General features: G+C 39.8%; 1 protein-coding gene across 21 annotated transcripts in view; it reads left to right on the forward strand.

The window, feature by feature from the left end:
• The window catches only part of KHDRBS2 (KH RNA binding domain containing, signal transduction associated 2), a 520,773-nt gene that overhangs the window by 412,878 nt on the left and 81,420 nt on the right, over window positions 1–26,475 (forward strand). For all 21 annotated transcript variants that reach the window (XR_012087317.2, XR_012087305.2, XR_012087311.2 and 18 more), the window contains one exon: window positions 22,011–22,093. Coding sequence is in view for 2 of the 21 variants with exons in the window: in XM_073000222.2 (XP_072856323.2) it covers window positions 22,011–22,093 (83 nt within the window). In the remaining 19 variants the exon portion in view is untranslated. The remainder of the gene's footprint in view (window positions 1–22,010; window positions 22,094–26,475) is intronic.

Here is a 26,475-nt window from a genome sequence, read left to right on the forward strand (position 1 = left end):
AAAAGCATGTGGTCCATCTCCTCCTTTGTGCTGAAGTAGAAGTACACCTCAGTGAGTCTTCCTGGTCAAGCAGAGATTTGAACCCAAGTCTCCTGATTCTGTGTCTGACACTGTGCACAACACCACACTCGATATTACGTTATACAATTTTTTGGCCTATGAAATCTTGAACAAAATGTTGTGGGAGTCTGAATCAGGCTGAGCTTTGCAGAGCTGTGTATATGTGTGTGTGTCAAAAAATAAAATTGGTTAGAAGTTGAGGATAGGTTAGTATGAATTGTGCATTTATGAAGTTAGATCTTTGTCTGTAAATGGTAAATGTGTCTAATATGCCCTCTTTAATTTTTGAAATAAAACTTGTGGGGGGGGTGTTTTGCAAGAAAAGAAGCATACCACACACTGATATAACTACTGATGGATGGCAGGAAGGATATGGTATGGCATGTCAATTCTGTATGAACTTCAAATATGAGGCCAGTCCCATTTAGAAAGCACTGTTCAGACCATTCTTCACACCTAGCTGATCGATGCCAACAAAACCACAGTGATTTGTTTATTTTCCTTGTATACACCTATTCATTTTCAGTAAGCTGCTGAGAATGCAAAGCACAGGGCAATTCAAAGAGTTATTAAACTATGCCTTATTTATGTGCTTTATAACCTATCTTTATCTCAGTGTTGTGTCCCAAGGTGGTTACCTCATCACAATCTTGTACAATATAATTACCAATTATATTATAGCAATAATGTCTCATTGTAATGATATTTGCATATATTAGGAAAAGCAGATTTGATGCCAAAATTCCTCTTTTTGTGAGGAATGTCCTCCTTTTTGGTGTTACCTGTCTTCTATGTCCTCTGTTTTGGTGACTGAGCAGTAGCCACCTAAATATATTCACATAGGCACAGGCACACGTCAATAGTCCCAGTGCAATGAGCTGCATGCATCCTGACTAGAGATAGGGATGGTAGGCAGAATGGAAAAGCCATAGGAAGAGAGGGAAGGCTAGCCCTCCCTCTCTTCACATGGGGGACAAATAAAAATGGGGAAATATTAATGCTTTCATATTTGTGGGGTCTCTGGATGAATATTTAATGAATCAGCGATTTCTGAGGAATATTGTGATCTATTTTTTAATTCATCCCCATGTCTAATCATGACTCCATGATGAGATAATCCACTTGGTATCAAAACTATTTATTGGGCAGTTGCTGAAATAGCCTAGATTCTTATGTAGCAAGCCAAGAGAGTGTTTTTTACTACCACTCTGAACTTGGGGTTGGGTAAAATCATGATGCCTGATTTGGTACACCAGTTGTGTCAGGAAATAAACCCATGATGCCTAGATAAAAGCTCTGGGTTAAGCCAATGGAATCATGGAGACTGAGGTACTTGTGGCATGTTAGAGATACTGTAAGTACATACTGTGAACTAAAACTTTTTTAGAGGGAATTGGCAGCAAGTGGTACCCTGTTTCCCTGAAAATAAGACCCAACCTGAAAATGAACCCTAGTATGATTTTTCAGGATGCTCGTAATATAAGCCCTACCCCAAAAATAAATCCTAGTCAAGTGAAACCCCACCCTTCATCATTGTGCAGCGACCAGAAGAAAAGGACATGATTGTATTTGAATAAATATAGACTATTGTACATGAAAAAAATAAAACATCCTCTGAAAATAAGCCCTAATGTTTTTTTTGGAGCAAAAATTAATATAAGACCCTGTCTTATCTTCGGGGAAACATGGTATAATCTTTACTCTTTCCATGGGTGTCTGGGACACAAGAGAGGAATGCTTGCCCCCCTCCCTCATATCTAAAATATATTTCTCATTTTAATTTATATAGTCAGACACAATCGTTTTTCATCACCTAGATCATGGTAATATGCCAAAATATATTTTTCCCCCTCCCCCTTAAACATTATAATGGAAATTGTTGACTGTTGTAAAGTTATCCCTGAAGGAGAACCTTCACCCCTACAGGCACAAATGTATTTTTTATCGTGCCTGGTCTTTTTTTGACCTGGGCCTTCAGATGGAGGCAAACTTATCATTGCCTTCCTAGCTTCATCTTTCTTTAATCCAATATGTGGTATGCAAGCTGAGAAGAACACATGGGCAGCTTCATGTCGCTGTATAAGCTACTAACATTCAGCTTGTCCAGGATCTGGAAAAGTTATTTTTTTTCCTTTTGGTCTGCCATATATAGAACTGTCTGTGCTAGCTGTGAGGGTACTGAAAGTTATAGTCCCAAAATGTAACTCTTCCCAGCTTTGAGCCTTCCTGTGCTATAAAGGCAAACCACATCACCAGCATTCTTCTTTGTTTTAGGAGAGGTTGATATTGTGCGGCTGAAAATCATACAGAACTTAGTAATATCCTAAAGTTAATGAAGAAACAATACATTGCCTGAACCTTCAGAAATATCGTTAAAATCGTTTGTTTTGTCCACTGTTTATATTTCTGTACTGTGTTTCTATACATCAGTCTCCTTCAAGATGACTTGGAAAGTTAATAACGCAAAGAATTAGAAACACATGATAAATTACTGAAATACTGGGGAAAAGAAAAGGGAAAAGAAAGAAACCATTTTGTCTCCAAAATAAAAGAGAAGCTACCAATACAATTCTTCGACTAAAGATCTACATCAGTTAATCAATTAACATCGGTTTCAATTAGAAACAGATCCAAACACTCTTAAGGCCTCATTTTAAAGCAATCATTGTGATAAGTCAGATGCGTTTCCCAAGGGAGGAGAGTTTAAATATAGTATTGGTGTAGATACAATGAGTGTATCCTGATGTTGGTGTTCTTGAGGTGGAGGAATCAACCAACAGGGTGCTCTCCTCTCCTAGCCCAAAGAATGCCCAAATGTGTTAGCATTCTTCCCATTCCTCAGGGAGGCTCTTTCTATGTCCCTCAAGGTAACAATTAGAACTTTGAATTGAACCCCGAAATGCAATGTCAGCCAATAGCCAGTTCAGAACCTCTGTTACATGCTTCATTCTCCAGAGGCTAAAGTTATTGCAGAAACAATAACACTGTGTTGTTAGAAATTGATGTACAGTACAAAGAAAAAGGGGTAACTTGTTACTCATTCACCTATGTCTTATTGAGAAGGTCCACTGATGTAGCAGAAAGGCTATTGCCAGCAGTCGTTGATTGCCACTAATTAAACAGCCCATAGACCCATTTGAGGTTGCATGCCACTTGCATGCAATGAGACAAGGTCACACCCAACCCCAAATCAGGGACTCTTTAATTAGCAGCAGGCTGTTGATAATGCCATTCCTACTGTGTCAGTGGAGCTATGCAATAAGATATTTTATATTTTAATTTATATTTTAATAAAAATGTTTCTAAAGCATTATAAAGTCCCTAAAGTAAAAACATTTCATAGTTTGCTCGCAACTCACCATCCTTGGGTTTAATAAATTTGGTTGCTCTACAACAAAGGTTGGCAACTGCCAAGCAATTACTCTAGTCAACTCATGTTTCATTTATTCTAACCAATGAAAATATTTCTGGAAGAATATTTAAGAAACTGTTTCTAAATACATTTACTAGGAATCAGGGCACATTGAGTACAGTTAGTAAGCATGAACAGGATTGCTCTGTAAAATTGCAGTCCCAGACACATGTACTTGGGAGTAAACCAACTGTAGTCCTCAGAATTTAGTTCTGAGTAAACATGCCTGGGGATACCCAGTTTCGTGTAGTGGATAGAGTGCCAGCTTAGGATGCAGGAGGCCTGGGTTGGGATTTCTGCTTAGCCATGGAAACACATTAGGAGTGTGGAACTGGAAAAGCCACTCCTTAAATATCTCACTTACCTTGAAAGCCCTATTAGGGTCACTGACTCCGACTTGATGGCACATACTGTTACATGACATTAACATGTATGGAATTATGCAATAAGTGCTTCTGAACACCTTTTGTTTTATACATACTGTATGCAATTCAGATTTTCTTTAGATGCCCCTAAACAATTCAAAGTGCATATATAATAAAAGAAATACAATTATATCAGCAGCAAAGGCTATTGAGAGCTACCACACATGAAGTCAATGTATTGCCTTGAGCAGAGGGTAATACGGCTCCAAATATCTTTTGCTGAGAAACCTGAGCAGAAGAGTATTATTCTACCAAGGCCCCGCTTCTGACTTTCCTACAAGCATCTGATGGGCCTCTCTGGACACGGGGCTTTTCTCCTGCTCTAGTAATGCCCTTGCTCTGCCCTAAAATATGTGCTTCACACAGGCACACTCCTCAGGTACTGGGAGTGGTGGCACTTTTGTTTTGAACATACAGTCAAGATCGAGCCTGGCATTGTTCCTGTTCTTAGGGATTTATTTCTGTCACGAACACTTGGGTATGAAGATTTGCCAAACACAAAGTTCCTAGGAGTCTGACACGTTGGTGTGCATATATGTGTGTCACTTTTAGTCTCTTTTAATAAGCCTTACCCTTCCTTTATTCATTCCCCAAAGACTGTCTGAGTTAATTTATTAAGCCCCTGTGGGCCATATCCAATATGGAAAGTCTCCGCTGGAACAATGTATTGAAAAATGAGGATGCTAAATTGCAGATTTAGATGAGAGCTCTACAATCACTGAGAGACTTTTACACACACGCACGCACACACGCACACGCACACGCACACACACACACACACACACACACACACACACACACACACACACACACACTAATGATTTGAGAATAACAATGTCAAGGAGGAAATCAGTACCAAGGACACACACATGACAGAAACAAGTGTGATGGTTTAAGAAATGAAAAAATTGATTGGATTGTTGCTGTTGTCATTCTTTCCACTGCAGAAGGACTGCACCGTAGCTGCATCATTTCAGCCTTGCACTTTTTAACAGAGTTTAGAATTGAAATAGTTGCTTGTCATGTGTTCCTTTTGGGGGTAGCAAAAGTAGAATGGCATTCCTTTTGCAAAATAACAAAATAACTGGTAGTGATACTAGTTTTAGTATACAAGTAATGCTCACTCGTTGATCCTAAATCATTGCTTTATGAGGGGTTTTTTAGCTATTTTCTATTTTTAAAAATGTTATTGTAGAGTAATAGGTAAAGGTTCCCCTTGACATTTAGTCAGTCGTGTTCGACTCTAGGGGGCGGTGCTTATCCCCTTTTCCAAGCCATAGAGCCAGAGTTTGTCCGAAGACAGTTTCCGTGGTCACATGGCCACTGCGACTTAGACCGGGAACGCTGTTTACCTTCCCACCAAGGTGGTCCCTATTTATCTACTCACATTTACATGCTTTCAAACTGCTAGGTTGGCGAGGAGCTGGGACAAAGCGATGGGAGCTCACTCCGTCGCGTGGATTCGATCTTACAACTGCTGGTCTTCTGACCCTGCAGCATACAAAGGCTTCTGCGGTTTAGCCCACAGCGCCACCACGTCCCCAAGTATTGTAGAGTAATAGGTAACAAATACAGTAATGCATTGTACCCAAGGTGCGGGGGGGGGAGACTAATTAATGTGCAATGCATTACTTTAGAAAAAAACCTTTGAGGCTCTCCTTTTAATATTCTAATTGTTCTGTTTCAAAAACAGATTTCCTCATATATGTGTTATGTCAAGCATTTGCTTGTTAGAGATATAATTCTGTTATTATTAATTCCCTTAATGCTGTTAAAGAGGCAATTAAAATGGCTCTTGGAATAAGGACATTTCAACATCCTAATGTGTTTGGTGCTCTTGACTAGGTCTCCCTGTCATTTGTTCTTAACCTTAATGATTGTTAAGAACAATCTATCATCTATACAACTCCTTCACACTAGTAATCTTTGCCAGGCAGTCCAGCACAATCAGTTTGAAGAAGTGGATAAACTACAACTCTGTCTAATTCTGTTCAAGTATTATTTGGAGGCTGATGATTAGAGTAAGAAAAAATTCATGAAACTGGCTTTACAAAATAGGACTCAGGTAGAACGACTACCACATTTTCAGCTATATTTTCACCAAGGTTGAAAAATATACTCTACTTCAAAGATTTTTTAGCACCTTGCTAGAAATGTTTCCCTAGTCATCCTGCCTATTCTCTGATTTCCATTTTCCTTATGATACCCACAGTGATAACATAGTTAAAGGATGCTAGCTATCCAGCATTGTGATATTAACCCAACATTATTACTGGTTTCTTGGGATCATTTGTGAGTTGTACCTAATCAGCAAATTATAAGTGGAGCTTAGACCAGAAGCAGCAGCCAAGATGAAAAATGGCACTAAATATTTTTTTTTCTTTTTCAAAAAAACTTTAAGCCATTGATAGTTGGTTTAGGGCTATGATTTTTTGCTTTAAATGCTTAAGGTCTTGGATTTAGTTCCCAGACACTACTATCTTTAGAAATATATTTATTCCTATGCTATTGGAGAACATTTTTGACCCCTGTATTAAAATGGAACTGGAGAATGTGGCTATTTAACTCTGATCTTCTCTGCCTCATGCGTTCATTCATAGTACAGAATTACACAACAGCCTGTGAAACAGCAAAGAAAGAAAGTGTTCAGTTTTCCTGATATAAATATAGTGGGGCCTCAACTTATGGACATCCACACTTACGAAAATTTCAACTTATGAAAAGCTCCGGCCGCAAAATTTCGCTTCGACTTGCGGCCGGAGCTTCGAGTAAGGACAAAAAAAGGCAGGGGGAAAGGGCGGGAAATTCAAACCGTTAGTGGTGAAGAGGCTGCTTCTTCGCCCCGACAGTTAAGAAAAGGGAGGCTCAGCTGCCAGACCATCCCAGCTGGACTCCCCGCCGCCCTGCCCGCTGCCGCCAGAGGCCTCCCAGGCATCCCAACCACCACCGGAGGCCTCCCAGGGTTCCCCATGGTGGCAGTCAGGGTGGCGATGCCTGGGAGGCATCCAGTGGCAGTGGGCAGGGCGGCAGGGAACCCTGGGAAGCCTCTAAGGTGGCAGGGAAGCCCAGGAGGCCTCCGGTGGCGGCGGTCGCAGCAGTGGTGGAGCAAGGGCCGGGCGGCAGCAGTGGAGATAAGGTGCTGCTTTTAGCTTTTTACTATTTTGGAATGGCTTTTGCAGGGTGGGATTGGACTGGTGGGGTTATGTTTACATTTATTTTTAGATTTGTTTTGTTTTTTTGCAGGCCCAGGGGCTTGCAGTGTTTTATTTGGGGGGTATTTTTTTTTCCTTTGGCTGGAACGGATTAATCGGTTTTCAGTGCGTTCCTATGGGAAATGGTACTTCGACTTACGAAAATTTCAAGTTACAGACACCATTCAAATATGGATTAACTTCGTAAGTCGAGGCACCACTGTATATTTCTATGCTGATCAGTGCAGGTAACACCTCTTCTATTGTTTATTTGCTCCAGGCCTCCACATTTCCTGTACTTAGTAGGAACAGGAGGCATAGTTCTAATTAACAGCCTAGTCACATGCATTGAAATGTGACTTTGCAATGGTAACTTTTTAGCTTTTAGCTGAAATTTTAACTTTGTATAGGATTGCAGCCTAAGTGTATTAGTGTGTAGCACACAACTTTTTATAATTACATATGTTTTTATGTCACATGAGGCATTATTGTGTATGCAAAAAATCAAAAGATAGTGGCTGAAGTATTAACATGTTCTGAATAAGTAACCTAATTATTAGGTACACAATCTTTTTCCATGACTCATTACTCTAATTGTTCTAAACTCATCTGATTTTGCCTTGAAGCAAACGTCTGCTTAAACCACTTACCTAACAAATTTGAATACTTTTTAATCATATACAATTAACCTCTCAGAAAGAGAAATATAACAAATTCCCTCATTGCCAGAAATCCTGCTCATATTACAAGATGAGTAGAAAGATACATATGTTGCACAGAAGTTCGTTTGACATTTACATACATTCCAGGAAACTTGCCCAGATAAATGGAATTAATTCGACAATTAATGGAATTAACAGGTCAACAACTTCGTTGATTTCCAAAGAAGCAACCATCTTAATCTGTCTCGACATGTTGGCAAAATTAAAGGGTGTAATAAAAAAAAGAGATGATGGCAAAATATTGTGGCACTTTAAAGAGTAGTCAGTTCATTTCAGTGTGAGGTTTCATGGATCAAAATCTACTTCTTCAGAGACACCTGTTTGATCCACAAAAGCTGACACTGAAATTAATGTTGGATGTTGACGTCCCACAATATTTTGCCTTTTCCCTTCCCCTTTTTTTCTTTCTCCTTTTCAGCCTTATTAATGTAACTTGTATGATTCGCTTCTGCAGTATTAACATAGTGTGAAAACGTCTTTTTATAATAAAGGCTCCAGACAGATATATACAGGGCCAGATTGACAAAGCCCAAGCTATGTCAAGGTTAAGACACCTTGCAGCATTACCGAAAATGTATTTTATCCCTGCAAGTACGTGAAATATTAAATTTAAAATTTGTTTAGAAGCTCCTCATAATCTGGGACCCTAAATTGTATCCAGAGTTGGAAAACATATTTTTGGGGGGGGGGGGAAACAGTTAAGTTACCTTCTAGTGAGGTATACCCATTGATCTCACTAACAATTAATTAAACCATTAACCATTTTCTATTCTTTCCTGTCTCCAACTGTATCTTACTTATCTTTTTCATCAATCTGAGAACATCTGATCATATTTGGAGGGTGATCTCACCCTAATTCCCAGCGTTAGTTGTTTAGCCTTTCCTCATCATAGCCATGCCATTGAAGGACTCGAAGGAGCTACATGTTGGTCAGCCCTATCTCTATTAATTGTGAAGAGAAGAATTGGCCTGGATTCTCTTCCCTTTAGAGTGCCTTAGAGTGGCCAGAAATATCATCCCTTTTTATTCTAAAAGCACCTGGCAGAAGCACCTGCTAAGCATCCCTTACCACCTTCACTTAACTCCCGTACAGTGCAGGAACTGCGGAGGAAACTGATTTGCTTTGCAACTCAACAACATTAAAGCCTCTGTGCCTTGGCATCAAACTGTTGAAAAATTCTTGTTCTTATTTTCAAGAAGAGAAATGGGGATCACCGGATATTTTATGGGAAGGAGTAATTCAATTTGTCAATGATGGGGTTCACCCACAATGAAGCTTAGTTTTGTTTTCCCCAGAGGATTTTTGTGGGTTCCCCCCCCCCCGGGATCTGTGCAAACGGCAACAGGAGCAACAGTATGGACAGCCTGGCCTCCATTTTGCTTCTTCCACAATGCTCCCCACCTAGTGATGTGGCTGCATATGCTGCCCCCATTCCTTGCATTTTCTTTTGGTTATATTTTATTTATTTATTTTTACTTTATTTATTATATCCTGCCTTTCTCCCAGAATTGGGAGCTTATAAGATAGTTAGAAATACAATAAAAATACAAACATTAAAATGGAATTAAATCCGTTACAGAAACACAAACACTTTAAACTCCCTGGACTAAAAATACTAGTGGAAGGTTTTCTAAAGCTTATCGTTACATTGCAAGATGTTGCTCCTGCCCTCCCTCCATGTTTAGTACATTGTCAGTCCTCTGTAATTTTCTTGGCTGCCCATGTGCATTTCCCAATTTGAAAAATTGATTCCTCTTGAAACAATTATCTCATTACATCTACCTCTTTGTTTTATCTGGAGTGTGGGAAGCTGGGGTGGAGAGCTGCCCATAGCCACAGACATTTTTTTGTATAATGAAACAAATGGCATTCATTTATGCTCCTCCACTCCACCATAAGTCAGCCCAGCACAAGAATTCTGAACCTCACCCATGAGAATTCCTCCTAAATTTCTCCTCCTCTCGAATTCTTTTCTTTCTTTTTGTTTGTTTGTTTGTTTGAAGGGACTTTCTTTTCTATCAAATGGCTTGAGAAGGGCTGGAGCTCTCCTGAGAGAGATTTTTGACCAAGAAGTGGCATTTACATCACCTCCCTACCACTCTGCTCTCTCTCAGATGCGTCTCTGAGTAAACAGCTAAGGAATGTCAGCCACTGGAGGAATCTCCTGTGGAAGTGATAGCAAATGTGCTCCAGTGTGATTATGCCCGAAGAGATCACACACATGTCAATAAAAATAAAATCCATCCTGTATATTTCGTTGTACATCATCACCTCCTATGAAGCGCTGCTTTAAAAGAAAAAGTATTTGCTTTGAAAAGGTTCTCAGACTATCGTATTTGACACTTAATATAGCTGTTGAAAGGCAGAGAGCTACAAAGAGTGTCTCACCAGAGATATGAATTAGGATGAACATCCATTTCTAGTGCTTACCCTCTGTAGACAGTGTTGCTATCAATAGCCTCAAAAGTATCTGCATTCATGCCACACATACCATAAAGGAACGAAAAGCTTTGCAATTACACAAGAGCAAGGTGCAAACATCTTAAAAAGACCCCCTCATCTGCTACATGCGATGCAGGAATGCAAGAAATCTGCTTTATATGGGCATACAGCTCATTATCTTTCTAAAGAGTTTGTCTCACTGTCAGGTAAACATGTTTCCAGGATAACAGAGGTAAGTTAAGTGGAAGCAGGCTTATGACATGCCTTTCCAGAAACACACAGTGCAGTCCATTTATACAGTACAGAGTTGCTACAAACAGTTCTGCCAGCCCTGTCTAAATGGTGCTACTCGTAACCGCATAAGAAATGTAGCAGACCTGCTAGGATCAAACCAAAGGCTCATCTAGGCTTGCTTCCTGTTTCTCTGAATGGCCAATCAGATGCCTCTGGGAAAACCATAAGCAGGACAGGAGGAAGACAATAGGCCTCTCAATGTGAAGGCATGTTGTTTTTTATGTATGGAGATCATGTATCTACAACTGCACAAAACCCTGCTTTTAAAAAAAAAATCAAACCAAAATCTAGAGCTACACCTGAGTTTATAAATTGTGCCTAACATCTGCTTTCAACAAATATCTATCTATCTATCTATCTATCTATCTATCTATCTATCTATCTATCTATCTATCTATCTATCTATCTATCTATCTGTCTGTCTGTCTGTCTGTCTGTCTGTCTGTCTGTCTGTCTGTCTGTCTGTCTGTCTGTCTGTCTGTCTGTCTGTCGAGAGAGAGAGAGAGAGAGAGAGAGAGAGAGAACAATGAACAATGAATGAGGAAGCATATTACAACATTAACAGACAATATTAAGGCACAGATCAATAAGTATACAAAAAAATTAAAAATGTCACTCTGAGAAATGGAAAACACAAAAAGGGGGAAAGCACAAGTACAGTGGTGCCTTGACGTACTAAATTAATTGGTTCCGGAAGATGGTTGTAAGTCGAAATGGCCGTAAGTCGAAGCACCATTTCCCATTGAAATGAAATTAATCCGTTCCGGCTGAAGAAAAAAAAATCACCAAAAAAAATCACTGCAAGACTCATTGGAAATACAATTAATCCCTTCCGGCCAAAAGGGGGGGGGAGAAAAGCAATCAAGCATGCAAGACCCATCAGAAATGCACAGAAAACAAACGGAGCAAATCGGAAATGCAGAGGGAACAAAGGGACCAGGTCAGAAATGCACAGAGAACAAAGGGAGCAGTTCAGAAATGCACAGAAAACAAACAGAGCATTTTGGAAATGCACAGAGAACAAAGTGGCAGTTCGGAAATGCAAAGAGAACAAAGGAAAAAGCAAAGGAAGACCCATCGGATATGGGGGGGGGAACCCAGAAAAACCAAACCCCCCAAGACCCATTGGAAATGGGGGGGCAAAAAAAACAAAAACAAACCCAAGACCCATCACAGCACAGAAACATAACCCCCCCAGCCCAAAACCATGCTGCAAAAATACCCAGAACAGTTTTTAAAAAGCAGAAAACAGCACCTTACCTTACCAGGCAGCCTTCTCCAATCGCACACTCTAATTGCTGGGTCGAAAGAGCTACAAAGAAGCAGTCTCGTCTCCACATACAGTTAGAAATTTGAATTTCCCTCCTTTTTCCCCTGCCTTTTTCTGTATGTAACCGGAAGCTCCAGCTGCAAGTTGAAGCAAAATTTTGCGTCCCGAGCTGGTCGTAACTCGAAATTGTCGTAAGTAGGGACACCCGTAAGTCAAGGCACCACTGTAGTACTAAAAATCCAGTCAAAGCAGTAATAACAATTAGAGATGGGGACAAATATAAAAACAGACCTGCTTTTTTGACGGAAATAGCCAATTCATTAAATATTCAACCCTTCATATTTGTGGGTTCCAGAGACCCCCACAAATATGAAGGGATTAATATTTACCCATTTTTAGTCATCCTTATTACCCAAAAAACAAAAAACCATTCTGCGTACCGGCCTCCAATCGGTGATCGGTGGCTGATAGGCAGCCACCCACCCCCTTCCTCTCCCTACCTTAGCCCCGACCCCACTCCCACCGACACCCTCTTACCTTAATCGCCGCTGCCAAGGTCTCCATTTGGCCTCCCAGCCACGGCATGTAAAAAGGGAGACTGGCTGCCCTTTACAAAGATGGCAGCTGTGGCCTGGATTCCCTTAAGGCAGGCTAAGGGGGGGCAGGGGCAGCATGGCAGTGGGAGGATGGTAGCAGTGGGGGGCGGGGGTGTTGTATTTTTAATAACCCCCCCCCATGAATCGATGAATAACTTCATTATTTGTCGCTTTTAATTTTGCAAATGCACTCCTGACCACTGCTGAAACCAGGGCATCCGGGTTCAGGGATCAATCCAGGAGCACCCCCCAAAACCTGTTTTTTCAATGGGAGCTTAATCCCATCCAGTACCAGCTGCATCCCTATTCCTTGATTTGCCTGCCAAATGACCAGGAACACCTCTGTCTTATCTGAATTAAGTTTCAGTTTATTTGCCATCATCCAGTCCATTACTGATACCAAGCACTGATCTAGAGCTGAAGTAGCTTCCTTGGATTTAAGTAGCATGGAGAGGTAGAGTTGGGTGTCATCCGCATACTGGTGACACCAAACCTCAGAACTCCAGATAAACTCTTCCACTAGTTTCATACAGATGTTAGATTAAGTTAAAGATGTTAAAGATGTTAATTAATAGGACACAAAACAGAACCGTGTGGGACTCCACAGGTCAGCAGCCAAGGTTTCGAACAGGAGTCCCCCAACACCATCTTCTGAGTTCTCTCCTCCAGGAAGGGCAGGAGCCACCCTGAAATAGTGCCCCCAAGTCCCATTCCAGAGAGATGGATCCAGAAGATACTGTGGATGATAGTATCAAAAGCCTCTGAGAGGTCCAACAAAACCAACAGGGACACAGATCCCCTATGCAATTCCCATCATAGGTCATCTACCAAGGTGACCAAAGTCATATCTGACCCGTAGCCAAGCCTGAAGCCAGACTGAAATGGGTCTAAATACTCTTGTCTCATCCAGGATCCTCTAGAGTTGAGAGTCCACAACCTGCTCTAGTACTTTCCCCAAGAATGGGATATTAGATACTGGTTGCTAATTATTTAGTATCGTGGAGTCCAAAGAGGGTGTTCATGTCTGTTCCCTAACAGTTAGTTACTTCGGCTATTCATGAAAACACCCACCCTTTTGTTGGATGAATGCTTCAGTCCTAAACAGAAAATAAATCCAGCTAAATCAGCTGAGACTTCTTTTTGAATAAATGCTCAGGTAAATGAAGTTACATAGACAATATAAATCCAAGAACAAGACCTCATACCTTGTAACGTGTCCATTGGCCAGAATTCACTGGCGTGCTTTCACTGTATCCCACGGCTTTCTTCATAACAAAGAACGGCCTTTCCTCTTGCAGTCTCTCCCCATCTCATGCATCTGGAATCCTGTTCCAGAGAGCTACAAAGCCCTCTGAACCAGCAGAGTGTGGGGATGCAACAGGAGGGGAAGGAAAACTCAGTTCTAGATGCAGAAGTGTACATGGAATAAGGAAGCACACTGCTGAATCTTACCCATTTGATGACTCTTCAAAATTTTTCCTCTGCATTTATTTGGATAAATCAGCATAACAGTATGGCAGAAATGTCCATAGTAGTAGTAGGAATCATGAACACCCAGAACCTTCAAAACTCTCCCGAAACCATTCTGCTGTGTTGTATTTAAAAGAGGTAAAATGCTTGCTTTAAATTATTGTTGTCATGAAAATAAAAAATTCACCCATGACATGCTGGTGGGAAATGGAAATCCCGTCAGCTCATGGAGAAAGATCTAAAGCAGATATTGTATCCACAGTGGCTTCTAATGAAGCTGGGATTTGGGCTCTTGTCAAATTGACTGCAGTTTACAATCTAATCTACCCTGGGATCCTAAAGTGCTGAAATCTTTTTTATATATATATCCATACTATAAATCCTAGGAATGCTGAGAATTCTATTTCTTGATGAAAATAAAACCTCATTGATTTTAGTGGGACATATTTCCAAATAATATTGTTTTAATCAGGACATATGTACCATATACAAATGCAAAAGCCCCAATGAACAAAAACGTAATGTACTAGGACTGGGAGTTGACATTTTGGAGAAAGTCATCATCCTGCTAAAATTAAGCAGTTTTGACTACATGTTAATAGGATCTGAAATTGAAGCAAATTATTAATTTCTAGTGAAGTGACTTGAAAATAATAGGGTTAGTTGAATAATACCTGAGGATACAGTCTCCACATAGAACTGGAGTAAATAAGCATCAAGCCTCTTCAACTGAAGAACAGAGTGAAATGCTTTAAATGTATTAAAAATGTCTTTTGTGAAGCTAATTTACAATGTCACTTAAAACAGCAAAGGGAAATATTCTGAAGGAAGCAGCCTTGCTTTCAAAGGTAATGGAGTGGACATAATTCTTTCATTGTAATTTTTTAATTCAGGATTTCAAATTATAAGCAACACTGTTACCTATATTGATTTTATTTCATTAATCGCATTACCATCTTTTCCTCAGTCTTTTGATTGGCATGCCATTTTTACTCATAACCACGACTCATTTTTTTCCCTGACTCCATGTGTAACTTTTAATTATACATGACCTTTTGGCAGTAGCTCCTGTAAAGGAATGAAAAATCTTTGTCTCTAGACTCATTATTCATGCATATCTTTTAAAACCAAGACAAAAGTTCTGTACTAGGCCTAATGCTGGACCATCGCTTACTACAGAGCAATTTATCAAACCGAAAATATCTTTTCTAATTATCACTTGTCTGTGTCTGTTCAAATATAATATGTGGTGCATATATTTTTCTTCTGAACCGCTGGTAGGGATGGAACAGTTTTTAAAAGTGCCTTTGGTTCATATGAAAACAGTGTAGCAATTAGTGTTAGCTCTCAGCTTTTGCATGCTGGTGATAGACTCTTAAGAGCTAAATCCAATTGTTAGTCCCTAATGCAGTGGCCCCATGAATCCCATTGTTCGGGAGGGTCGAGTCTAGTTGGGATAAATAATTCATTTTAGCTCATTGGTGAGCATAATGTGACCCTTCAGGTGTTGTTGGGCTACCTGCCCATATAGCCAAAAGTCAGAAATGCTGGGAGTTGCCATCCCATAACATCTGGAAGGTGGTGTGGCACAATTTCCCGTCTTCTAGGCCCTGAGATATGTGTATGAGCTGAGGCGGAGCCCCTATTGCTCTGCCTTAGTTACAGCTCTGCCCATAGGCATAAACCCTCCCCACACACAATTGAGAGAGAAGTTGTAGCTTTCATCCATGCTCCCTTTTCTGAGATGGACAATAAGAAGGAATCCTTATGCAAAGGAGGATCTGGACTTCTCATATTGTACTCGACGCAAACATTAATTGACCATTTTTCTGGTGCACATTGTAATGGAATTACACAGGGACCTTTCAGAATTTTACAGTCTATAATACAGGACAAGGTGCTTTAATAGCTTGTAGCTAACCAAAAAAAACAGCAGCCACGAAATTAAAAGACGCCTGCTTCTTGGGAGGAAAGCGATGACAAACCTCGACAGCATCTTAAAAAGCAAAGACATCACCTTGCCAACAAAAGTCCGAATAGTCAAAGCTATGGTTTTTCCTGTCGTGATGTATGGAAGCGAGAGCTGGACCATAAAGAAAGCAGACCGCCGAAGAATTGATGCCTTTGAATTGTGGTGCTGGAGGAGGCTCTTGAGAGTCCCCTGGACTGCAAGGAGAACAAACCTATCCATTCTAAAGGAAATCAACCCTGAGTACTCACTGGAAGGACAGATCCTGAAGCTGAGGCTCCAGTACTTTGGCCATCTCATGAGAAGAGAAGACTCCTTGGAAAAGACCTTGATGTTAGGAAAGTGTGATGGCAAGAGGAGAAGGGGACGACAAAGGATGAGATGGCTGGACAGTGTCTGGGAAGCAACCAACATGAAATTGACACAACTATGGGAAGCAGTGGAAGATAGGAGGGCCTGGCGTGCGCTGGTCCATGGGGTCACGAACAGTCGGACACAACTAAATGACTAAACGAACAAACGAACAAACAGAACTTTATGTTAGATGTTGTCCATGCAGTGGAAAGAAGATATACCAGGTTCTCTCTACACAGGAAGTGTATGTGAGTTCATCTTTTTCCCCCTGTTCTTTATTTTTTACATGAGCCCTTACAGAAACAGAAGATGTGCTGTTCTCTTGCTATTTCTGTAACACATGCAAGATTACCCTTTTGATGATTTAACAAATGTGTTTTCTGAAACTCACAGCACTGGAGAAATTTGGGTAGAGGTACGCTGTGGGCGATCTGAGCACTGCCTGTGTGATTGCAGATATACAGAGTAACTCACATTTTCCTCACAGTGGCTGCATTAAAGTTCATCAGAGATTATGGAACAGAGATAAAATGTCTAGACAACATGATAACTTTCTGGAACATTTAATTCTAGGATTCATAAAAAGAGAGGCAGTCCTTAATTTTAGTGAAATTAACTTGGAAGAAATATGCTGAGATGCAGTGGAATTGCCATTAAAGGGACTGGAATTTTAAATCTTTGTTGGAGAGTATGCCAGGTTAAAAAAAAAGTAGCATTTAAAAGGGCAACCACATTAAAAGGGCACTGGGGACGGAATGGAAAAGGTTGCTAAAAAGTTAAGAATCTCAGAGGAATGGTGAGTACCACTGAATAAAATCTGCACGGTACAATGTTTTGAGAGGAGCTAAATTAACGGGAGGAAGACTAAAGAGTACTATTAAAGTGATCAGGAATTTAGGGAGCATTAGTTAAAAATATGAACTATTTCTTTCAAGTGATGAAACCTACAAAGCATCTGTACAATGTTATGATTACAGCAAAGTAATCTAAAGAGGATTCTGTAAAATCAACTAGCTGAAGATGGGGAAATACCTGTCACAATCTGATAAAGCATTTTCAGGTCCTTGCAATTTAAGTGGAAAGATAATAAGCATATAATTAACTTGCTTAACCCTCATTCATCAGAAAATGGAGAAAAAAATGTTGCACTCTGTATAAAGCTATGGGATATTTGCTCTCTTTAGTGATAAGCTCATGAATTAAGAATTTGGAAGAGGGTTAGGGTTTGGAGATGTACCGATCTGTGTTCAGGGCCCATTGAATATCCCTCTGAATGGGGATAACATAGTGTTTCATCTGCATTGCAATTTCTCAGAAAACGGAATGGTATAGCTCTTGTCCTGATAGGTTACATTGGCTGGGACAAATAAAATCCGCCATGTTAAAGTCCGATAGTTTTGTTGGGACTGTTTTTCTCTGTTAGTACAAAAACAGTTCTACATGGCCACTGTTTCCAATTCTTCTTTTGTCCTATAATGCCTATGCTGAAGGTCTTGTTCTGTGTAGGTCTAGTTGGGCAATAAAGTGTCATGCCTGGCAGCAAAAAGTACCCTGACCTGGTGCTTCAAGTTTAACTTAAAAGTAGACCTGAGCACAAATTACATACATAGTTTTGCATTCATTCTTAGATCTTCACCACTTTGGGGGAACAATTGATGCTTATTGTACATCTGATCCTCTCCTTCATCTCATCACTGTTTACTGCTACTTCAACTGATTAAGGCACATCAACTCATTTTGCTTTGTTTGGATTACCATACTCCTATGGCTGGCATGCTGTCATAAATGAATGTAGGCAAAAATATGCATAGTTTGCTATAGCCAAGTAGGTGCTGTAGTTGTGAAAGCAAATTAGAACAAAGAACAAGAGACATTTCCCTGGGAAAGAGAAGAACAGCCCTGAAATAAAACCAGTGTCCATCTAGATGTCTTCCAGTTTTTACTCAAGTACAGCAGGTGGTCTGATTTCAAAGCAAGTGTCAAAGTGAAGAAGTATTCAGTGCAGCACTACTAAAACCGAGGGATGTACATTCTTGTTTGTCTCATCCTCCCATGCAAGGGGCAAGGAGTTTTCAGATGGTCTCCACAGATGTCTTACACTATTAAGAACATTCTACAAAAATTACCAAAGTCTCCAGAAATTGAGTGTGTATCTTTGTGTGTGTTTCTCCTAATATACACATTCTGTGTATTATTTTTGTTTAATGCACACTTTTTTTTGCATTCACATAATGCTTTTTCATATATTCCTTTTACTAATAAGTTTAAATGTGTCTTGAGTAGGAATCATGGTTGTACTATATATTTCCTGCAATCATTTTGAAGTCTGAAAGTGGCAGGTGAGGAAGGTACATTCTATAGATGATTTCATTCCCATGAGCATAATGCCACAAATGTCCATACCTATGAGAGTATATAGAATAGACTGCATTGATAGAGTTACATGTATCTGTAGACTGTGTTGCACAGATGGAGAAAGCTCTGTGCAATTATTATTTTTTTAGACTTCAATCCTGGTATAACAGATTGCTGCCAAATAGAACCACGTCTGTGGAAGATGAAATGCCTTTCAGATGATGTGAAGGATGAGTCACTTCTCTTGACATCCCATGATAACCCCAACCATAACATTAAGTGTTGCTTTTGCTGCAGGTGATTTATTCTCATTTATTAAAATGATTTCTAACTCTTCTTCCAAAGCACAGCTGTTGTGGGACAGTATACAAGGAGATTCTTAAGTTTACTAAAATGTAGGGATGTGTGAGGATTTTGGTCTTTCCAAATTTCGAAGTGAACCAGTTTAATCCATACCCAAAGCATAGAAAATTAATTTCCTATTTTGCAGCTCCCAAAATTTCTCTCAAGACCAAGACCCCCCCCCCACACACACACACAGAAACATATGCTGGCTGGAGGTTCTGGAATTTGTACAGTAGTCCAAAAACGTAATTTTTCCAAGATCTGTCTATATTTCACAGGCTCCTGTGAATGTCAGGGCATATTTACCATTCTATGATTTTGATTCTTTGAAATTTGTGATACAATCAGTAGATCAAAAATGCTTATTTTCCAATAAAATACATCTATAAATGCATATTTTGATAAAGGGAATTAAAATTAAAATTCCTTCCCCTCTAATTTGCATATTCAAATATGCATTAAAATATGAACCTTAATATGGTTTTTTTTTAAAAAATGAACTGCAGACTAATGAAGAAATGGATCAGATTGAACATATAAATGAATGCATTTTAAGATAATAGATCTGTGAACCAAACTAAAACAATTTATGAGAGAAACAATATACAGGAAAAACAGTAGCACAGGTGTATAGGGTGATGCTTAGGAATACGAAGTCCGAATCCACTGACAGCCTGTCTTTCTCACATCTGCATCACTCTGTGTCCAGACTGGGCAGTAGCTGTGTCTTTTAACCAGATGGGATGTGACCTTATCTTTGCCTATTTTTCAAACATGCATGTGCTAGTGTCCGTTTTTAAAATTCTGGGCATTCTTTGACCACATTCCCCCATTGATTAAAGTATGTTTAATCAGTGTGCTGTATGCATTTGAAGTGTGCACATTTTTCTATAAATGCTTTTCAAATATGCACATTTCAAAGGAAACACATCTGCCGACATCTATCACGGTGAGGGTTCCAGAATACCAATTGTGCAGGGGTTGAGGGGGGGCGTACAGATCAAAGACAAGCCCACTGAGCCTCAGAGTTAATGCAGATTCCTTATCTATATTGTTCAGCTGGTTTATTCAGATTCCTCATACATCCCAAGTTATGTTATAACCTCTTTTATCCACTAGCAGTTGCACTTCCACTGCTGCCCATTCGTGATGCCTATCTGAAAGCACACCAGCCTAGAGAAACAGACACTTAAAATTCAGAAAGTAATAGGAAATTCTCTTACAAGTGGACAGCTGTTTTGAATAAGAGTTTGATTTTCCTGACCTTTTTAACATGCTTTTCTCCCAGTGCTTTTTCTTTTCTTTTTTGCGAAATATCACAAATTGCTCTTGTTCTCTCAAATGTCACACATTTCTTATTTCTGCACCAGGTACTTAAAAAGACAGTAGTAGTTAATATTTAAATCTTGGCTATGTGTGTTTTAATTGCATCATGTCTAATGACTCCTTCATACAAAGTATCTATTTTTCCTACCCCACTTTACCTCCATATATGTCTCTTTAATGTGTCAGCAGTGTTACGTGGCTATGCAGTCTCTTGAAAATGTCAAATAGAAATCTGATGGGCACAGGCCATTCCTGAGATTGTGGCAACCTAAAAAGCTAAAAAGTAGGGGAATCTTTAAAAGAACAACCTTCCCCACAATCTCTTCTGCTCTACTGATAGTCAGAATGGCCAAGGCAGAAAAGAAAGAGAGGGCAAAATTCTTCCCTCTTGTCGCTGAACGCAAGATGTTTGGCTGCCTGAGACAGAGCAGCATATGGCACATTTCATGCACTCAAGTCAAGGTGCACAGCATCCAAAGTCAGACAAGTAAGTTGGACATACATAATCAAGTGTTGTCAAGTCTATTCTGACTTATGGCAATGCTTTTTCAAGGTTCTCCAGGTAGCGAATACTCAAAAGAGGCTTACCATTCCTTCCTTTTGAGAGCACCCTAGAACTGTGCAGCTTGGCCAAGGCCACACGGGCTGGCTCTGCTCATAGGAGACACAGTGGGAAACCAAACTCCCAACATCTGCTTCTGCAGTCAGATACCTAACCCACTGAGCTATCCAGCCAGCTGGCATATAAAGAAAAAAAAAACTCCCATAAATACCTTTCTCTAACCCTGGTAGTTGGAATGCATTAATAACAAAGGAAATAACTGAGAATTTGCTGCACCTTAATAACCTGCAAAATCTGGTGCTCCTATGATTCCACTAATGGCAGAGATGGCCTTCCAGAGAGAGAAACTGGAACAATGGAGTGCTCAAAGTAGTGAATGTTGACTTACAATTCTTGTCTGTGGCTTTCCCCTCATACTTCTGTCCCCCACTTTTTAAAAAAGGGAACTGAATGGTATGCTTTATGCTCAGTAATGACATTTTAATGGTGTAAATGAAATTGCTATACCCTTGCAATCATTTGTTCATTTTTCGTGCCTATTATTCACCTGCAGGTATTTCAAGAAGCATTTATATGTTGGGTTCCATAGAAAGCTATGGGGTTAATTATCATCTACCTGAAATATTCTTCCTTGTACAGTAATAACCTCATCACAGCGATTAATGTAAGGGGGTCCAAAAGTAATCATTTAACCCAAGCGCTAATTAGCTATCTCTCTGTTCTTACCCCTCCCCCATGTCTTGGATTCACAGTTGTGCTTCTTTGGACACAAAAGCTCCTTCAGTCTGAAGAAAGCTTCAGGTCCTGCTGATTATTTCAACTGGGAGAACAAGGAGAGGGTGAACTCCACAGATTTCCACTCCCTAGTTTCCTCCCTCACTCATTATCCCACTCTTGAGGAGTAATGAACCATTCAGAACAGTATGGAAGGTAGCACTGTAGGGATTGCAGAGGAAGGAGAATTGGCAAAGCTTGGTTCTGCTCCCATCACCAACACTAGCTGGCATGGCCTGAGGAGAATAATACTCTGGGCAAGCTTCCCTGGGATATGGGTGTGTGTGGAAATGTTGTCTAACCCATTTAGTGTTTTCTAAGATCTGTTGTCGTACATAGACGTGACATCTTTGTGTCATTACAACATTTCTATTTCAGTCTAATATTTTTCACTATGTGCCAGCCTTCTCAATTAGATTTTTATTTTATTGTTGTTTTCTAGGGATACGATGATGGATATGGGGGTGAATATGATGAACCAAGTTATGAGGCTTATGATAATAGCTATGCCACACAAACACAGAGGTAAGCACTAATTAATTTAAAGACAAGCATGCTTTGAATTTATTGCATTTCTTTTATTATCAATTTCTGATCCTTAATTCTATCAGGAACAATAGTTGAAAACGTTTTTCAATGTATCCCAGTTCTTCTAAAAATGAGTTGAATGATCTTCAACCAATGTTGGGTTACCAGTTTCAATTCACTATTCATAATTAACAAACTTTATACTTTAATGCCCCTTGATGAGCAATTAGTGTCTGATGGTGTGATGATATAATGAAAGTGAAAGTGGAAAGGCATGACCCAATAGAACACCAAACTGGAAGTTTTCCTCTTTCTCAAATGGATCATTACAGATGCTCTGATTCCCCATTCCCCATCCCACTTGATATCTCCTCTTTCTGGATTATACTGAAGCTTTAGATGGCAATAGTATATTATTTAAAATGTCAGAAGTAATAGCAGGCAATGTTCAGATATAAAATGTCTAGTATGAACAGTGATCCCCAAAAAGAGTCAACCCAAACATTACAAAACTGTGTAATAAATAAATGCTACTCTTTACCGAAGAAGTAAAAATGGACTCAAATTCTGTTCCTTAGTGTAGTAATTTGCAACTAGAGTGGGCCTACTGAATCACTGAGGATCTGGTGAGTCAGCCCCTCTGTAGGTTCTATTGATTTAAATGGGTCTACTCTAGTTACAACTTACTTTACTTTATTAAAGCCACAAGTAGATGATTAATTATTGAACTTTATTGCACAGCTCTAGACAGCAGCCAACCACTGAGATGGAATTTACAATCAGTTCTTCAGTATGAAGGATTATATCTCTAGCTATATTACTTCCATCCTGTCACTGTGTTCCTGCTGTCTGCTAGATTGTTACACCACAGGTCTTCATTTCTAAATTCTTTACCAAGTTCTAAATTCTTTACTGAGACAACAGGAATCTTCCATTCACCATTTGCATTTTGGCCATGCAGGGTTCAAAACAATATTCATTTAAATCAACAAGAAAATTGCTTTTAGAATTAACTACAACTGTTGGATTTGGTGTAAAACAGGGGCTCTAGAGTTCTGGAGATTTTCCCTCTGTAATAAATGCATTGTAGTATTTGTTTGTTTATTTTAAATAATAATATGGCATTCTTCATCAGAATAGAGTCCAAAGTGTTTTAAAACAACTGAAATACACGTTGTCAATGTCACAGTGGTGATTTGTTTTTATTTTTTTAAAGCAAACAAAGAACATAATGCAACACGTAAAATACTTGGATCATGACCAAAAAAAATTGACAACCAGCTAAAATGTAGTGCCAGGTGAGCTCCACAGGGGAAGGAAAGCTGTAATAAGTGGAGTGGCATTGATCTCCACCTCACCTCTGAAAGTGGAGCTATAAGGAGAAGAGCACAGCCTGAAGTGCTCAAAGTACAGGCAGATAGTTCCTCTGTCAGGTACTCTCCAGCCAATTGATGCAATTCCGTTGAGCACGAGAAAGAATAACAGCAACAGCAACAACAGTGATGCTGCTGATTAGGAAGGTGATAATGACGCTTGTGATGAACAATAATAATACTTATAGCCAGAATCTTATTGGTGTTGGCATAAGGTTTGTGTAACATGGTGTCACTAACTGACAAAGTACATCTCAGTTGTGTCATTGGGCACATGACTAGGCATGTGATTGAGGCAAGCCCTGGCATCTCATCAATTAGCTGCAATTAGCCAAGGCAAATTACTTAAAGACCTATGGAATTCTTGCTGTTATTTTTATAATGCATTTCAACTTGGTAATCCTTGCAACATGCCCACAAGATAGCTAGAAAGAGGAGCTAGAAACTTTTCATTTTGTGACATGGGATTTCAGTGTGTGCTCTCTTCAAAATAAAAGAGTACAATCTGATGGCAACTCTGTAGGGATCAAGAAATTCTACTGGGATGCTTGATATGACGGTTTATGAGAATGGGAGTAGTGAACTGCGGAGGGATGGGCAAGGAGCCTTGGCACATCTCTGTGGACTCTGCGTAGGCCCCAGCTGGATAATTCTGTTAGTTCGTCAGTAGAAGCGAAGCTCCCTGAAGGGACAAAACAGAGTTGAAATATACAAGCATGAGCTTGCCTCATTCTACATTTTGCAAATCAACTTGCATTTTGGGGGGAGGGGGGAGCGATTGGTCATCAAGTCGTAAACATCTGCTTCCTTTGCAAGGCATAATGTGCTCTGAAGGGAATCAGTTTCTGTAGGGAAACTCCTGTAATAGCATTTTTCTTAACATGGGATTTGATAAAAACGTGATTAGGCCAAAAATATAGAAGAAGTGAAGAGTGATGGCTGTTCCTGTCTGTATAATATCGTACCTTTATCAGCATAGTGAGTCTCATTGCCTGATCACACCAGAGTGTGACAGGAAGAAAGAAAGGAGGCACTAATTACATGTATCAGTAGTGTTTCCTGGTTTTGAAAGCTGATTTAAAACCTTCCTTCAAGTGATTTTCAAGTATCAGCTCTTGTCATTCCAGTTCAAATTGGATTATGCACACGAGGTTTCCTTAACTTGTTATTTGAGTAACAGTTCCTATGTTTATTTGTAAATTGATGTATTTGCCTTTTTATTCATTTGTTTCAGCATTCTGGCTATTTTCCCATTCTGCTTTGTGTCCTGTAAAAATGTGGAAAGCACATGTCTAATTGGTATTTGATATGACACAACGAAGAGGGGAAATGCAGAGAATATGTGAGGCTGGCAATGGCTGGTGTACGTCGAAAGCTCCTAATATTTTGGAGTCATCACATCTGTACTGTAACACACATATAACATTGTTTCAGTGAAGCAGGTTTTTATCTTGCTCTCTTGCTGAAAGCATGAATAGGGGGATGTGGGCATCGATCACTAGCTGTGTTCCCCGTTTCTGATGGGCCCACAGTGGCAATACCACCTCATCAAGCAAATGTTTGGCAGGTACAGAAAGGAGCTCTATACATATCTTGATGTATATAATCATGGGCCAGTAGCACTTGCTCTCACATACAGAAGCATCAAGCGCCTAACAGCTCTACAAGGTGTGTTCACCATTGGTAGGGAACAAGGTCAGCTGATGCCAGATCAGTTTTTGAGATAGGGGTTTTCTACATCCCCTTTAGCTTGAGGCACTTCTTGTGGGCCTGCCCTTCAGTCAGTACTGGGCTGACTCTTCAGAAGAGCGAGGGATCAAAGAAGCTGCCTCCTAGGGGCCGTTGGACTTACAGACATGTCCTATAAATTCTTCTCCTGTATCTTGTTATTTAAAGTTACACATCTTTAACCAACTTTCACATTGCTGTGGAAATACTACTTTTGGACCACAAGTCACAAGATCTCATGAACAGAATATAATTTCTAGACAGCCTCTCTCCTCCCCCGCCCCCCACCATGTTGGCTGGGGCGCTTTTTGGGGGCAGTAGTCCAAAAATAATAACTGTTCTCAGCTCCGCTCTTTAAACACAAAACAGCTCCTGGATTCCTGCTCTGGCTGCCTCTCAGGGGTTCCCATAGAATCTATTTAGCAGCCGCTGTGAATATCAGATTCATTTGTATTATTTGGAATGGCTGGAATTTAGAGACATAAAAGTGCTTCAGTAAAATATGTGGTGATCCTTAGCAGTCACGGCTGGATTGACTTCATAAATCAGCTAAATATTAGCCATGGCTTTGTAACATTTTAAAATGTCAACTTCAGTTTTAATATAATTGTATTTTGTAGATATGTTATAGTCCTGATTGTTACCAATTCTCAAACGAGGACCCAAGCTTACTAGACAATGGCCCAGAGGACGAATAGAGATTTAATTTCTTAGAACAACTTCTCCTGAGCAGTCTAAAAGACAAAGATACATACTGCCATTAATGTGTTCACACTAACATTTGCAAATGAACTTTCTTAATATCAAGCTGCAGATCTATGGCAGAAAACCATCACTTGCCTGTTCTACGATCTGAACATTATCCCTGTGTTAAGCTCTGTAGGTGTAAGGTTTCCTAAAAATGTTTAACACAAAGAGCCAAAAACTCTAAATCATCATCATCATTATATGGTAGAACTGCAGAGCTGGAAGGGACTATATATAACAGGATATCGTTCTACAGTGTGTCTAAATATTTTTAAACTTCTTTTAAAGAAAATACATATACAGTGGTACCTCGCAAGACGAATGCCTTGAACAATGAAAAACTTGCAAGACGAAAGTGTCTTGTGAGTTTTTAGGTGCCTTGCAAGATGAAGATATTTTCGTCTTGCGAGGTGCATTTTCCCATAGGAATGCATTGAATTTTAATTAATGCATTCCTATGGGCCAAAAAAAAATTCTGAAAAAGTCACTTACCAGGTAGAGAGCTGGGGAAACACCATCGGAGGACTGATG

This window comes from Pogona vitticeps, chromosome 1 (assembly GCF_051106095.1).
Source record: "Pogona vitticeps strain Pit_001003342236 chromosome 1, PviZW2.1, whole genome shotgun sequence".
Taxonomy (NCBI): domain Eukaryota; kingdom Metazoa; phylum Chordata; class Lepidosauria; order Squamata; family Agamidae; genus Pogona; species Pogona vitticeps.